This window comes from Diuraphis noxia, unplaced genomic scaffold (genome assembly GCF_037042655.1).
Source record: "Diuraphis noxia isolate RWA-SAM2 unplaced genomic scaffold, SU_Dnox_SAM2 contig0005, whole genome shotgun sequence".
Lineage (NCBI taxonomy): Eukaryota > Metazoa > Arthropoda > Insecta > Hemiptera > Aphididae > Diuraphis > Diuraphis noxia.
The window spans coordinates 7,883,077-7,897,791 of NW_028301715.1; the positions used below are offsets into that span (position 1 = coordinate 7,883,077).

General features: G+C 28.4%; 1 protein-coding gene across 2 annotated transcripts in view; it reads right to left on the reverse strand.

The window, feature by feature from the left end:
- LOC149054852 (neuropeptide Y receptor type 6-like) overlaps nucleotides 1-14,715 on the reverse strand; it is a 76,641-nt gene that overhangs the window by 15,724 nt on the left and 46,202 nt on the right. For both annotated transcript variants that reach the window (XM_089229097.1, XM_089229098.1), the window contains one exon: nucleotides 7,406-7,746. In XM_089229097.1, the coding sequence (XP_089085223.1) occupies nucleotides 7,406-7,746 (341 nt within the window). The remainder of the gene's footprint in view (nucleotides 1-7,405; nucleotides 7,747-14,715) is intronic.

The following is a 14,715-nucleotide window of genomic DNA, read 5'->3' on the forward strand; positions in this document are numbered from 1 at the left end:
TTAAGTCGTTTACGCACAATGAAGTATCAAATCGATGGTTGCGCCATAGAAATAACTTTACATAATGAATAATAATATAAAAGTACCCATTCCATATTTGGAAAGTTAAAAATACTTTAGAGTTAACAACTGGAGGATCTTATCGAACTCGAGTCTAATTGTACCTGCGAATCTGTGATGTCGAGTTTACATATTTTTTCCATTTGTTTGTTTACTTTGTACGGAAAAGCATTTTGTAATAAAAATAAATATACTACAATAGTTACTATAGAGTATCCTTGTTCTTTAATTGGTATTAGATTGATATTATAGTCAAATTTTTAAATAAGTTCAGACAAGATTTACTATTCAAAGAAAGTGTGATAGTTTAAGAATAGGCCAAACAAAGCTAACACACATGACCAAAGAAACCCGTTCAATATGTACCACACAAGGAACCCAAATCACAATCAAGCATATCTTAACGGACTGCCTAAAATTGGAAAACAAGAAAAGAAACTAATATACCAGAAAACTTCTTCGAAATCCTAGGACCTCTAGCAGAAAAGAACAATGCAATATATTCAAAAAATCTGATTTATATAAATTAATTTAGAAATATATTTAAGCAAAAACTTTTAATAAAAGCATATTTACACATCTATTAACCATGGTTGTTGAAGCGATTTGATACAAAAAAAAAAAATGCCATGTATATAATATATTAAATGATTTGTTTTAAAATATGTAAGCAATGCCTTTATAGGTATTCTTCAACATTTTAACAGGCAACTACTATTATATATTACATACTTATAATTATAAATTACATATTATATATATTTATACAACGTCATACTCTTTTAGGCCGCGTACATATTAAAGCAATAATTTTTTCCTTGAGTACAATTTCTTATATGGTAACTAAAATTCCAAGCCTACGAAAGAAATAATCACAAGGATTATCGAGATTTACGGATTAAAATATACGTCATATTCTTCTTGCAAAATTCTATAATTGATAAACTTTGAAAATATCAAATATAAAGTTTATTACGGTTTTTAAATTAAAAAACCAACTCAAGTTTTTATTATAGTTATAAGATGACGATAACGAACTGTTATTATTGAAAAACGTTTTTTTTTTTTTTTTGTAAAATAACGTGTTCAACGTAAATTATTTATATTTATTTATATTTACATATTCTCTGCAGCACAAAGACGTTGCATTGCTGTTCCGCTGTAGAAAATGCGCATAGTTATGAAATGCTTTTATGAATTTATAAATAGTTAGTTAAATTTTAGTTATAGATGTAGTTCTGTAGAAATTAGGTGTTTGCTTTGTGTACAGAGTACTAATCTGAACGAAATTCAAAGTGTATTGTATAAATTCCAATACATTTTAATAGATAAATATAATTTTGATTTATTTTACAAGTATGAGAACTAATCATTCACGTGCAAGTATAGGGTAGCCGGATTGCGTCTGTATTCATGTTTAAAGTTCGCATGTGTTCCACTGTTGATGCTAACCGGAAGTCGTAGAAATTTGATTTATTCAAAACTTTTCATTCGGAAATTTAATACCTCGTATACTGTTGTTTGCTGTTATAATTTATTAAGTCGTACATTTGCATTTTATAAATAATCTTTGTTATTTGAACTAACTTAGTATGATAAAGATTTCTTAAATATTAAATTTTAATACAAAAAAAAAAAAAATGTATAGTTATTTAAATTATTACTTCTTCTTTTTCTTCGGGTGTAACGGCCACTAGGACCATCCCGTCAAACATCCCTCCCTCCATTACTATATTCAAATTTGAAATGTCAATCGTTAAATACAAGTGGTTAACATAATCGATATAATATTATACTAATTTATGTATTAGGTATATTATATTTATATATATTATACGTATATTGTGCTGCGCGTGTCTTGATTAGGTACAAAATTAAAAATCTACTCGTACTTCATAATTATTATAAATTTGCTGAGCTTTTATCAAAACTTCGGTGGCTATTGCGGTTTGGAAAATCCATTTGTACATAATGATTTCGTTAGGTAGTGTAACCGATCAATCATGTGTATTAAAACGGTAATGTGTATCGTAAATATTCAGGTCTAACCGTCCTATCTTTTGTCGATCGGCGTCCGCTGACAAAATCATATATATTATTATTAAATCCAGTGCATACGTGTGCACGCATCGAAGCACATTGTTCGGTCCCAAAGTCAACTAGACGGAAAATAATATGAATCGATGACACCATCGATGCGTACATGATTACACGGCCGGATTCTCATTGGATCTTGCGTGTGCCAGAATATATTGCGCACTACATATACTATTATAAATGAGAACATGGCGCGTATATCTCTGCTTGTTGTAATATTATATACGCCTACACGATTCCGACACGACCTTCGAGCGCCATAATATTGGTAAAAATGATAGATATTTTTATGACGTTAATTCAACAACTGTGTACGGTGTACCTATATGGATTAAAATAATGCGTTGACCCGTAACGGACGGTTACCCAATTTCAATCATACCGTTTGGTTTTTAAAAAGGAAGAATTCGAGAAAGGAAAAGAGAAGGGAGAAAGAGAGAGAGAGAAGGTTGGCGATAGGCCAAGGAAAAAAGACTAAAACGTCGACAACTTATTTAGCTTATTCTGTACCTACTGACTACTACACATAGGTTTGGAAGAACCCGAGCTTATATTTATGCTCGGAATAAAGTATATATATATATATATATATATGTATGTATTTATAAAGAGTGAGAGATAGAGATAGATAGAGAGAGATTGGAATAAGTCTTATATGGGATGGACAAATCAAACATCTACTCAAAGCACACTGGTCCTATAAATATACGTTACACCGTTTACGGGGGCATCGTTCGCATCACTCAAAGTGTCGCCTTTGGTATACGAATGAGTATATATTATATATACCTATCATCCGGTGTAGTTTGTCACCGAGTTTATAGGTAAATATTTATCGTATCGTAGTCTTACTGGCATATATCATGGAAATATTCGTCGCGTGCATGTTCAAACACACGTTTTTACCTATCACTTCCGTAGTTAAGAAATCAGCTGTGGGATATGGCGATGTGAACGTCATCCCGTTTCGATTACATTTTCGTTCGCATTACAAACTAATTCAGTTTTCATAATATAACCCTTCCCTCCACAATATGACAATCGACACGTTCGGTTTTTTTTTCGCAAAAGGTCTTTTCATATAATACAGCAAATAGGACACCGTTTTTTTCACGTTGTGCGCGTTCCACCGCCGATGAATCATGAATATGAATATTATCCACTTTATTTCTTTCCGATACGCTTATAACGTTTAAGTGCATGCGTTTACATGCGCTTTACAGCATATAAATGCCATACTAAAGGCTTAGGTCGAGAACCCTTTTTTCCTAAAATCGTATATTTATAATAAAAAAAGTGAATATTTTTCAGACTTTCTGACCTTAATGTCGTCGAAGGCCGCAAATGCCACCCGAGTATTCAATTTAATCCCTATACATTCAAATTTGAACCGTTATAAGCGATGAGGATTATGTAAAACAACAAACACGTATAATCCCCGCTCCTACTCACTCTCACATACGTGGACAATGGACATATTAAGCATATACCCTCATTAAATATTTTTCATATCAAAAAAAAAATAAGCAATAAAAATATAAACTGGGGTAAAAACTTAATTTTCGCTATATCAAAAAGAAAAAAAAGGAAACTGGGTTAAACATTATTTAGGTATGGTTAATGCGGCTAATTCTGCTATTGCGTAATAATTGCATATTTCATCGAAATTTTGTACCTCCCAATATACATTCTACAATTAATAAACGTATGAAAATTCTAAATTTTTAAGGTTTTTGATTTTATAAAATTATTAAGATGTATTTTGACGATAAAACCAAGTATGCTACGGAAAATTTCATATTTTTGTCCCTATCTGACGATTGTTTTCCTTTTCGCTCGGCGAAATATTTTGAGATCAAAAATCAAAATGTTACCTAACTTGGAACTAATTGAGCACTATTTCTTCTCAGAAATTATAAAAATAAAAGAAACAGGTACCGCCTGTATTGGTAAAACCAATACGTCTATTGCTTCACTCAGAACTTAAGATAATCCTAGTTATTTTTTAGAAATAATTTTCCAATATTATTCTTGAATAATTTAACTAAATTTTTTTTTTCCAAAGAATACATTGTATTTGTAGGTTAAATACTTAATGAAATTAAGTAAGTCGTGAATGTTTTTCAACCCAAAATAAGAAGATGTGAAATGTATTTGAATAATATATTTTTCTAAACTAACCCAGTAAGATGTATATAAATATTAAACAGAACATATACATTAACTGACGTTGTATAATATGTAAAAACAAATAGAAAAGTATTGGACAGTGTAATATGATAACTATAATAATATTTGTATAACTGTATCTTATTGACTGAAATATATTTTCTGATTTCCATAATTTTATTTAAAAGAATATGATGTTTTAACGCATCTCGATGAATATAAAAAACAGGCTTTTTTATATGTATTGTCATTTTGGTATGACCAATACAAGAAATTATTTGGATAAAAATGCAATAACTAATATCTAGTTTTCAATAACGGTATTTAATATACCAATAATTTTACGACGAAACCATTATCATTTAATAATATGTATAATAGATATTTTTTTATATTTGCGTTTTTTCTTTATTATTATTATTATTACATTTGCTGAAAATCGACAATTTTCAGTTCGGTATCAGTTGAAAACTTTTGATCGGGTCCATTGGTTAGAATAAATGTTACACAATCTGAATTTTGTTTCGGTCTGTACACAGTAGATGTTTTACGGTCTTAAAAATTAATGGCCTATATCCAAGTCGAGTAAAAGAGCTTTATATGTCTTAAGTTTTGACATAATACGATAGTATTCCGCGCTGGGGACGTGGCTTTTACTTTTGAGTTTGTTTTATTACAGCCAGTAGCTGTCATTAAATTGTTCTCAACGTCCTCAATTAAAACTAGAAAATGGCTTAGCAATGGACATATTTTGAAATAGTAAATGAAAATTTAGAGGTCCATTAAGCGCATTAGCATTATGTAGGCCTATGAATCTAGCCCACACTCATGAAAAATGTTAATTAACCGAACCCATTTCAAAATATAGTTAGAAAATAATACAGTCTAAGTATACGTTATTATTATAACGACTTTTTTAACTTAAAATAAATAGAAAAAGTGGGTTTTATAAAAGAACCTGAAAGATTTCAAAAATAATTTTTAAATTTACAATTTTTGAAAACCAGAATAAGATTTTATTTTTGAATGTTTATATTGTATTTCCTGAACATTTTGTAAAAGTGAGTTACGACACTCATCGTTGGGGGCGTCGAAATAACCTATTGTTGGTGTTTATAAATAGTTTATTAATCTAAACATTTTGAAAATTTCATTGAGTATCTAACTATATAGAATATAATAATGTATAAGAAAACAAGTGTTAGTTGTCATAGTTTTTATGATTATAATTATAATTTTTTTTATTGAAATTTTTTTTGTTTTTGAAGTACCGTTAGTTATAATATTATTTAAAATATCATCTTGAAAACATACTAAAAAAAAAATCAAAAACTAATAATAAGTCAGGAATTGTGAAAACCTAACAGTAGGTATATCACATATATTATACTGAACATAAGCACTTAGACTCAGAGTTATTAATAAAATTCGCTATTTGAACAAAAAATCACATTACATTTTTAATTTTAAAAAAGCCAACATTGTTTAAACATTTTATCGTTACTCTATTCATATTTTAATTACTTGCAACGAAAAAACCAAATCGATTTTTTTGAAAACTGGCGTCGCTTAAATAACCCCTTTATCCATTATTTTTGCATTGTATTTTTACAATTGTTTTGAAAAGTTAGAGAATTTTTTTACGTTTGACGCTCAAAGTCCCTACTAAATTCAATTTGCTACCAAATACCAGCCTAGAAATTGAATATTGCTGCTCATATACATATATATGATATTATACTGTTACATATTTACTGCTCCAATAGCCAATAAGTATGATAAACATAAAAATCTACATAATTGTTAATATTAAACTGTACTTAATCTAGTTAATTAATACATTCTTTCCGCTAGAAATCTAAAACTTATATTTTTTCTGGACAATCATAGTGATTATGTAAATATTGTTTAAAAATAAAAATAGTTAATGAAAGTATGAAACCATTAAAAATAATGATGATGACCATAGTTCTGTGAGATAAACTTTATCGTAACTATTATTATGATTAAGACTAACGGCAACGGTAAACGGTAACCATTATTGTTATTTCATTTATATATTTGGGAGCGTTATCTTTATTTTAATGTCTTTTTTATAATTTTGTTAAGAAATGAATTTTTTTACCAGATGTTTTATTTCAAAATATATTCAATCGGGGAGATATAATATATAAACTCTGTATAGTGTCACTTTTTCTAGTCGAAAACTATTTTGGAAGTTCAAAAAAATAAATGTTATCAAAGTTCGCCTAATCTGACGAATATTTGTTCGACGATCATTCAGAGATTGGTCTACAGTACTATTACAAAACTGTATTTTTTTTTCGTGTGAATAAACACGAAGACAAATTAATATCATACGGCATACACCGTCTGTCAACTAGCAGCTGTGTATCCCAAAGTTTAACCACCTATATATGTTTTACTCTCAATGCGTCAGTAATTAATAATTATGTTTCAAATATAACAAAAAGTATTCAAAAATACCTTCCAGATTTTATATTATAACGTTTGTGATTTAACTACACGAAGGCACGCTTTGCGCAGAATTGAATATCGGCTAAAATGGCTTTAACAAAAGGTTTACTGTACCAATGTTATAGGTAGTTTAGGTCAAGAAGTCTTCAAACTTTTTTTTCGAGGATTATCTAAAAAATGTATTATATTATAAAATATTTTATAATTCTATAAACATTCAGAACTTTTAGTTTTATTGAAATCTAATGCGCGTATCAGTAAATCAGTCTGAGTTGTTAACATTTGTTATGGCATATCACCATGATTGTATTGTAATAAGACATTTAAATGTAGCGTGTAGCATATTTTCGTCGGACCTACTTCAAAAGAATAACGATTATTGTCATCGTCATGTTGAATGAACTGCTTTAATAGTAATATTATGTAGGTACGTTATACTTCATAAAAAAACATGGATAAAAAAAATCTATGAGAAATACACTGCTGCTGGTGACTTGAATAGTTGACTTTTGAATTTTTATTATCTGCAGTAGTTATAGACGTTATAGCTAATGGACGGTAATTTGGAGACACCATGAAGGGTTAAATATAATCCACTAACCTCGTCTGCAGCTGATCTCCTTGGACGGAAGGGCTGGATGTTTAAGGTGCACTGTGAGATAAGACGATATCTTCAGATGGATCAGTGATATGGTGGTGAACGGCAACACGAATTGGGCGACTGCAAGGCCGACAGTGAAGGTTTGTTGGGCCACGCGGGACGGCCATTTCTCGACGCATGCCTCGTACAGCCGAATCGGTCCGACGTGCACTTCCTCGACATTCTGGTACAACAGCAGTGGCACCATGGCCGCGAACGACACCAGCCAGATGAGCACCAGCGTCTTGGCCACGCTACATCGGAACACCGAGCCCCGGGGGTTCCGGACGATCGTGAAATACCTACCGAACAAGACGGAAATCAAAATTATTAAAATCTCACTCCACACACATATTATAATATTTACTACAGTATACAACATAATAAAAACGGAACGAGCTATACAATATGTCACTACTGTGAGTCGGTAGCGTATAGCTTTCGATTGATCAATGTATTGGCGGTGATGGGTATATACATAAATATAGTGTACCTACGCGCATATAATAATCAATGGTATTGGCCTGGTATTGTGTAGTGTATTGTATTACATAAATGTCAATGACTGCAGAGGAGGAGCGTTGCAACACTTGACACCCTTCACCTCCTCTCCAAAAGTTACGTCACTGCCTATTATTGTGCCCTTCAGAGCTTGCAATATCAGTTATTGCATAACCTATCCTAACCTGGTCGGACGAAAACAGAAATGAAAAACCAAATATTATTACATTCACACGTGAAATGCATATAGGTACACACTAATGCCGACGAAACGACAACGAGTGACTTGTCACCTGTGGCTGCCCTCAGTGAGTTTTCATTTTACCAGCTAGTGTGGATTTCCTGACAGTTTTTTTTTTCTAACACAAAGCTAGCTGTTACCTGATCTATATAACATTTGATTCTTAGTCCGTTGAATTGATTATAAGACATTTTATTTTGTATTTATTTCAATACCTACACTGAAAAACGCGAGAAACCTATGGAACTATAATGACGAATAAAATATAATCGTCCGTGATGTATCTATCGAGTACTCGGCGACAAGTGTCGAACGATCGGTCTGCGTGAGGCCTTTTCTGTTGATTTGTCCAAAAGCAAAAAAACCGTTTTGATGCCTTTTACGTAACCAATTTATATAAAGTCTCTACATTTTGTGTTATTAAAATTCAGAGCTTTTTTCCAGCACCATTGGCTGAATAGTCCGTTCTCGACTTGGAAACGTTCTCTTGACGCGTCTAAAACAACAACGCCCGCCAGATTTTACGTTTTGGCCGTAATTGTATATGCACGGCGTTATTTTTGCTTTTGCAATACGATGAATCAGAAACATACTTTTATCTTTTTTAATTTTTTGTTTTGACGTGAACACAAAAATATAGATGGCATGGCACTTCACTTTTACGCGTTCACGTTTATATTTATATTTTTTATTATCGATCATAATTAAAAACGCCATTACACACCCCCAACAATGTGCACTGCAGTAGCGATAACTTCAATCAATACCTTTCGGGACTAATAATATTTTGATCAAAATCCTGTGCCACGTAAACGTAGACAAAAGGGAGGCTTCTTTTTTTCTCACCACATATTTTATTATTAATTCACGCACGATTCATTAATAAAATTATCAATTATTATTTTTAGTTATCTAATACTTGTTAGTATAGTACGTACTGTAATGCTGATTATAGTGCATAGATTTTTATATATTTTTATAAATATAATACTTTTATTACCATTTTTTTTTTGTGTTTTGTTTTTACAAATACCTATAAACAATTAGGAAATAGCAAGTCAGAAATTAAATTTAACATTCTGAAAATAATCAAGTATATTAAAGTAATTCGTTATGACAAATTCAAGTGAATAATTTGGTAAAACAACTCGTTCAACATTTTATACCATTTACATATTCGTATTTATTAGTTTCTAGTTTTCAGTTTTCACTACCCACAGACTATATTACTACAGTTTTAGTATGGGCTTTAATTAGTGTAAGCATAAGACTTCTCCTATAATTGAAGCTGTCATTAACTTTAATTACAATACTCTACATTTTTATTGAATTAAAATTATGACCTAGTTGGTTTTAACTGTATTTTATTCTACAAATATAGCTAAATAATATTATAAAAACCATTATACAAATTATTATTAATACAAAACAAATGTATGAAAATAATAACCACAGTACCACACATTAGTTTTCTTTAGTAAATTCTTCTTTAATATTGTTTGAAACCACAGCAACCTCCATCATGGCTTATAAAATAACAAAAATATTTTTATATCATTTTTACATAGTTTATTATTTTGATTTGTATGTTTTAATTTTTATTTAACGTAAAATAAAATATTTATTTTTTGATACGACAATATTATATTACACCACTAAATAGTATAAATCACGTTTAAACATATATATATATATTTTTGTGAATAGTTTTAAAGAGTATTCGGAATAGATCGATAATTATAAGTTATACTATTAGAGACGATGTATATATAATATCATATATGAAACGTAGGAAAAAGTTTAAGATACCCGTACTCCCATTTTTCATGTATAAAGTATAACATGATTCACGGAATTCCATCTAATGTTACATAATATATATTTATTATTCTAGTTGCAATAATAAATATTCCATATTTTTTTACAGCGCTGTTTCTTGGTTATAAGTTCATTTCAGATACATATTTTATCATCGTTTATTAAATGTTTAAAATATATTTATAACATAAACTTTAGCTATTTCCAATTCTGCGTGTAACCAAAGTTTAAAATATACACAAACCGAAGTGCTCCTTACACGGAAGAAGACTAACCGAAATGTTTCATTAAGGTTGAAGTGAAACTTTTTTTGAGAGCATTCACCTTATCTCAGTTATTTCTAGTTTGCACTGACGCTCTTTTTCAGCACTTTTTTAGTTTGTGTGACCTTTTTTTGTTGTTATATTTTTCAACTTTTTGCATAATAAGAGTAGAGTCTATACCAAGTGAAACAATATTGTAATATTTTTCGAGATCTATATATTTTCGAAATCTACATCATACCAAAAGACAGTAAACTATATGGGTATCTTTACGGCTTTTAAAGTGAATACAGCAAACTTTGATGTCTTGAACTGTCCTAAGCAAATAATTTCTCAGAATGTAAATTATTTAAAACAATGACAGACAACCCAACAATTAATTATTCGAACGGTATTTAAAAATACCTTTACATACATGATTTCGAAAAAAAAATTGTATAGCGTATGTTAAGATATAAAAAAAAAATGCATAGTAATATAATATACCTACTATTTTGTCTATAAACGTATGCGTTAGCCTAGTTAAGGTTGGTTAAGGTGCGTTATGACAGAGACACACTCTTAGGTTGGGTAGCTGTAGGAATTGGTTATGGTCAGAATATTGACGATTAACTCTAGATTAAACCATGTACTTAAATAAAAACAACTCCTATAAAGAATATGTTAACAAAATATTTATCATAATTTATTTTACGTGTGCCATTTTGCACATCTTAAAATAAACGCAAGTAATTGATTTTTAAGCTGTAATTTCATAATATCGCAAAATTAATTATCAGATAGAAGAACCACATCAAAGTGTAAAGCAAATAGAATATCCTGGTTGTATTCCTTTGTTACACGCACACATGCGGATATGTATCCACTACCATCTATTTATACAATACACATTACACACACACAAATACAAAATCAAATAACTTCTATAAATAGGTTCGTTATGAACAGAGTTAAATGTACATTCGCGATGCACTAATTAATAATAGCCTGTATAATAAGTAATAACATATGCAGGAGGTGATGTACAAAGTCGTTCATAACCAGCAGTGGTGCAATTTAGATTAATACACGGTATTAGATTCACATGAAATAAAACGTTTGTGAATGTAAGTGTTTACAACCCGATATCTTATTACGATTGTTATGTTTTATGTATATATTATTATATATGTATAGTATATAACGAGTGATGAGAAAATATTATTCTCGATGTCTGTGAATATAATGTTAAAAAATAAATGAAATAAATAGATCTTAAATAAATCTAAAAATAAATAAATATTAAAATATTTTAGACACATTATTCATGATGATTTAAATATAAATTCAATGTTTATTTTAATGCTGTGATACTTTTTGTTGTACGAAAATTAGCAGTTATAATCACAATGGAATCCTAGAGTTGTACAATAGTTTAACTGTTATTCTCTAAGGATTCATTTCATGCATTTCAAAACCCGGGATTATCATATTTTAGTGATAATCTACGAAGTCGAGAGGGACTGATAAATGTAACAAACTTTAAAAAAAATTTATATGAAAGTCATCGGCATTAAATATGAATCAATTTATTATATACATGATAACTCTGAAAAAATCTCACATAATTATCTTATGTGTTCTAAAAATACCATGTATTTAATTGTTTGATTGTTTTGTTAATTTTATTTATTTTATTTATTTCAAAACTAAAATGATGAATAAATATAATGTGTTAATGCGTATACGCATGAATATAAACGACGTTGTTATGAATTTATGATATACTTTATAAGTCTATAAAATATTTTTTCGTTTCACACCCATTAGCTAGGTATGTCTAAGGTTCTAACCATATATAACGTCATGCCTTCTGCATAAAAACTTATAATAATGATTACTGACGACTCATGTTGTAAGTCCAAACATTTATTATTAAAATAAGAAGTACGTGATTCGCGTAAAAATACAGAAAGTTCATATTTCTCGTTTAACATACGTGGACAATTTTGAATGACATTTATATGTTTAAACAAATCTCTATGTATCAAATTAGAACCATAAAATAGTTATATAAGGTATAAAAATATACTTAATAGCTAAAAATAGTTAATATATTATTAAATTAAAATGTATTACGATTTAAATAATAAATACTATGGTAAATACTAAATAGATATAAAGGTTAATAATTGTATATCATGAAACTACATCATAAAATGTTATTAAAAATCGTTACTTATTTAAATTCAAATTTAGTATTGAAAACATAAATGTATAGATATTTATAAATACACATCATACCTATCTGTGTATGTAATTTGTAAAATATTGCCCATCATCGTGGTGACTGATGAGTATTCAATTGGTTTAATTGAAATAAGTAATTATGCTAATTGTTGTAATCGACCAATTTTTAAAACATTACTAAGTATAATGACCATATATTTTGTAATCTTTAGGCACTGAATATTACAAAGGAATTTTGCCATTTTTATTTAAAAAAATAGACATTCAACTAAAGTTTCTTTGTTAACAGATTTAAAAATGATAAAAAATATTATTAAAAAAAAAAAATTAATATGTGTATAAAATATAATTAAGCATGTTTATTAGTTATTACCAATAATTATTATATTATTCCAATCTTTAGAATCAGCTTATTAAAATGTATTAACGTATTATGTGATTAGAACAAAATATTAAGACTTGCACTATAAAAAACACGTAAACAAACACGAATTTTGCAATGGTTATGAATTGATTTAAATAAATAAAGTAAATCTAAAAACTCAATATCAATTAAAATTATTTGGTAATTTATTTGAGTCAAATCTAAAAACATACATATTATGTTATACCTATTCTAAGGCATCATTTTATTTTAAATCGTTAGGTATTACTTTATTAACGAAAGAGTTCAACAATGTTATCCACGATTGTATTATGTTTTTAAAACTTTTACTTTTTTTTTTTGTAGTTTTGAAATAATATACTGTTATTCGGCAATTATAGGTACAGCCAATATAGTTTATCGATGTGTATCATGAAATATTAAGACTTGAAAACAAAAATCTTACACATAACGTCATAACTTTCAATCATAATTTTTTCAAAATAAATAATAGTATACATTACACATAGTAAAATAGTTTTTTTGTAACTAAAGTACTTACATCGAATAATTTAAAAAAATCATAAATCCAATACAGCAATATTTTTCAAAAATCATGACTTAAACAAATTACTGACAATAAAATCATTTAAGCACTTAATTTTATTATTTTTACCATGTTCATATATTGACCCAAATAATAATATACTTATAATATAACCTAAGAAAATATTAAATGACAAATACATTTTAATATATTATATTTGTAAACAATATTATAAATGGTCCCTATTTCATTCAAAAATAAATGCTAATTGGTTTTTAGATACCATTTATAATTTCTATATGGTTTAACCGGTATTGTTATGATGCATTTTTATACTATAAATATTTTGTTCAAACAATTTTTTAACAATAAACCAACTCCATTATATAATAGTGTTCATTAATAATTCCATAAACCATTAATAATAGTATAATAATAAATTATTAAAGGAACTGCAGGACGCAGGTGACCTATTTTTTGCTCAAAAACATGCTTTATAGAAGAAAATCAGCGCATCAGAGTTGGGTCCCAAGTACTAGGTGCTAATCGAAGGTAGTTTACTAGTTGGGTCCGGGATTTTTACAGATACTACACTAGTTGGGTCCTGAATTATTTTAAGTATTACACTAGTTTCTGAATATTTTTTGGTAAGTACTACACTATACTTCAATATTTCATATTTCATACCCATACATTTTCTTTGTCACATTTGTATATAACAGTTTATTTTTCTAAAGAAAATAACTTCCTAGTATTTCACTCTATTTTCTATTTTCTATTGAAATGCATACCGTTTTCAGTTGAAAATTACAAAATTCCATTGGAAAATATCTTGACGTATTCTTGTTTATATTTTTCTTATACTCTAATAACAGTAAATAACCAATTTCCTCCAGTTCAATATAGTATATACAGAACAAAATAAATATATATAAATACATGTTTATGTGCAATAATCGAATCGGATAAAATTATTACTTCATTTGTTTTTAAAAAGAATTGTATGTAAAACTATAAATACATTAGGTCGAAATCGCGCGAACTAAATAATTTATTGTAAATTATAAGATATATTTATACTTCTGATGTTAAACGACGTTTACTATAAAAGATGAATCGAATTTATTAATGCCATTTTTAAAACATTGATAAAAAAATCCATGTACCAATAATAAAATATGCTGTTTTTATAGTTCTTAATTAAAATAAATTTACAAAATATTTGCTATCAATTCACCATGATATATAATATAATATTGACTCAAGTTATGTATAGTGTTGTATCCTTCAACAATTCAACGAGACTTG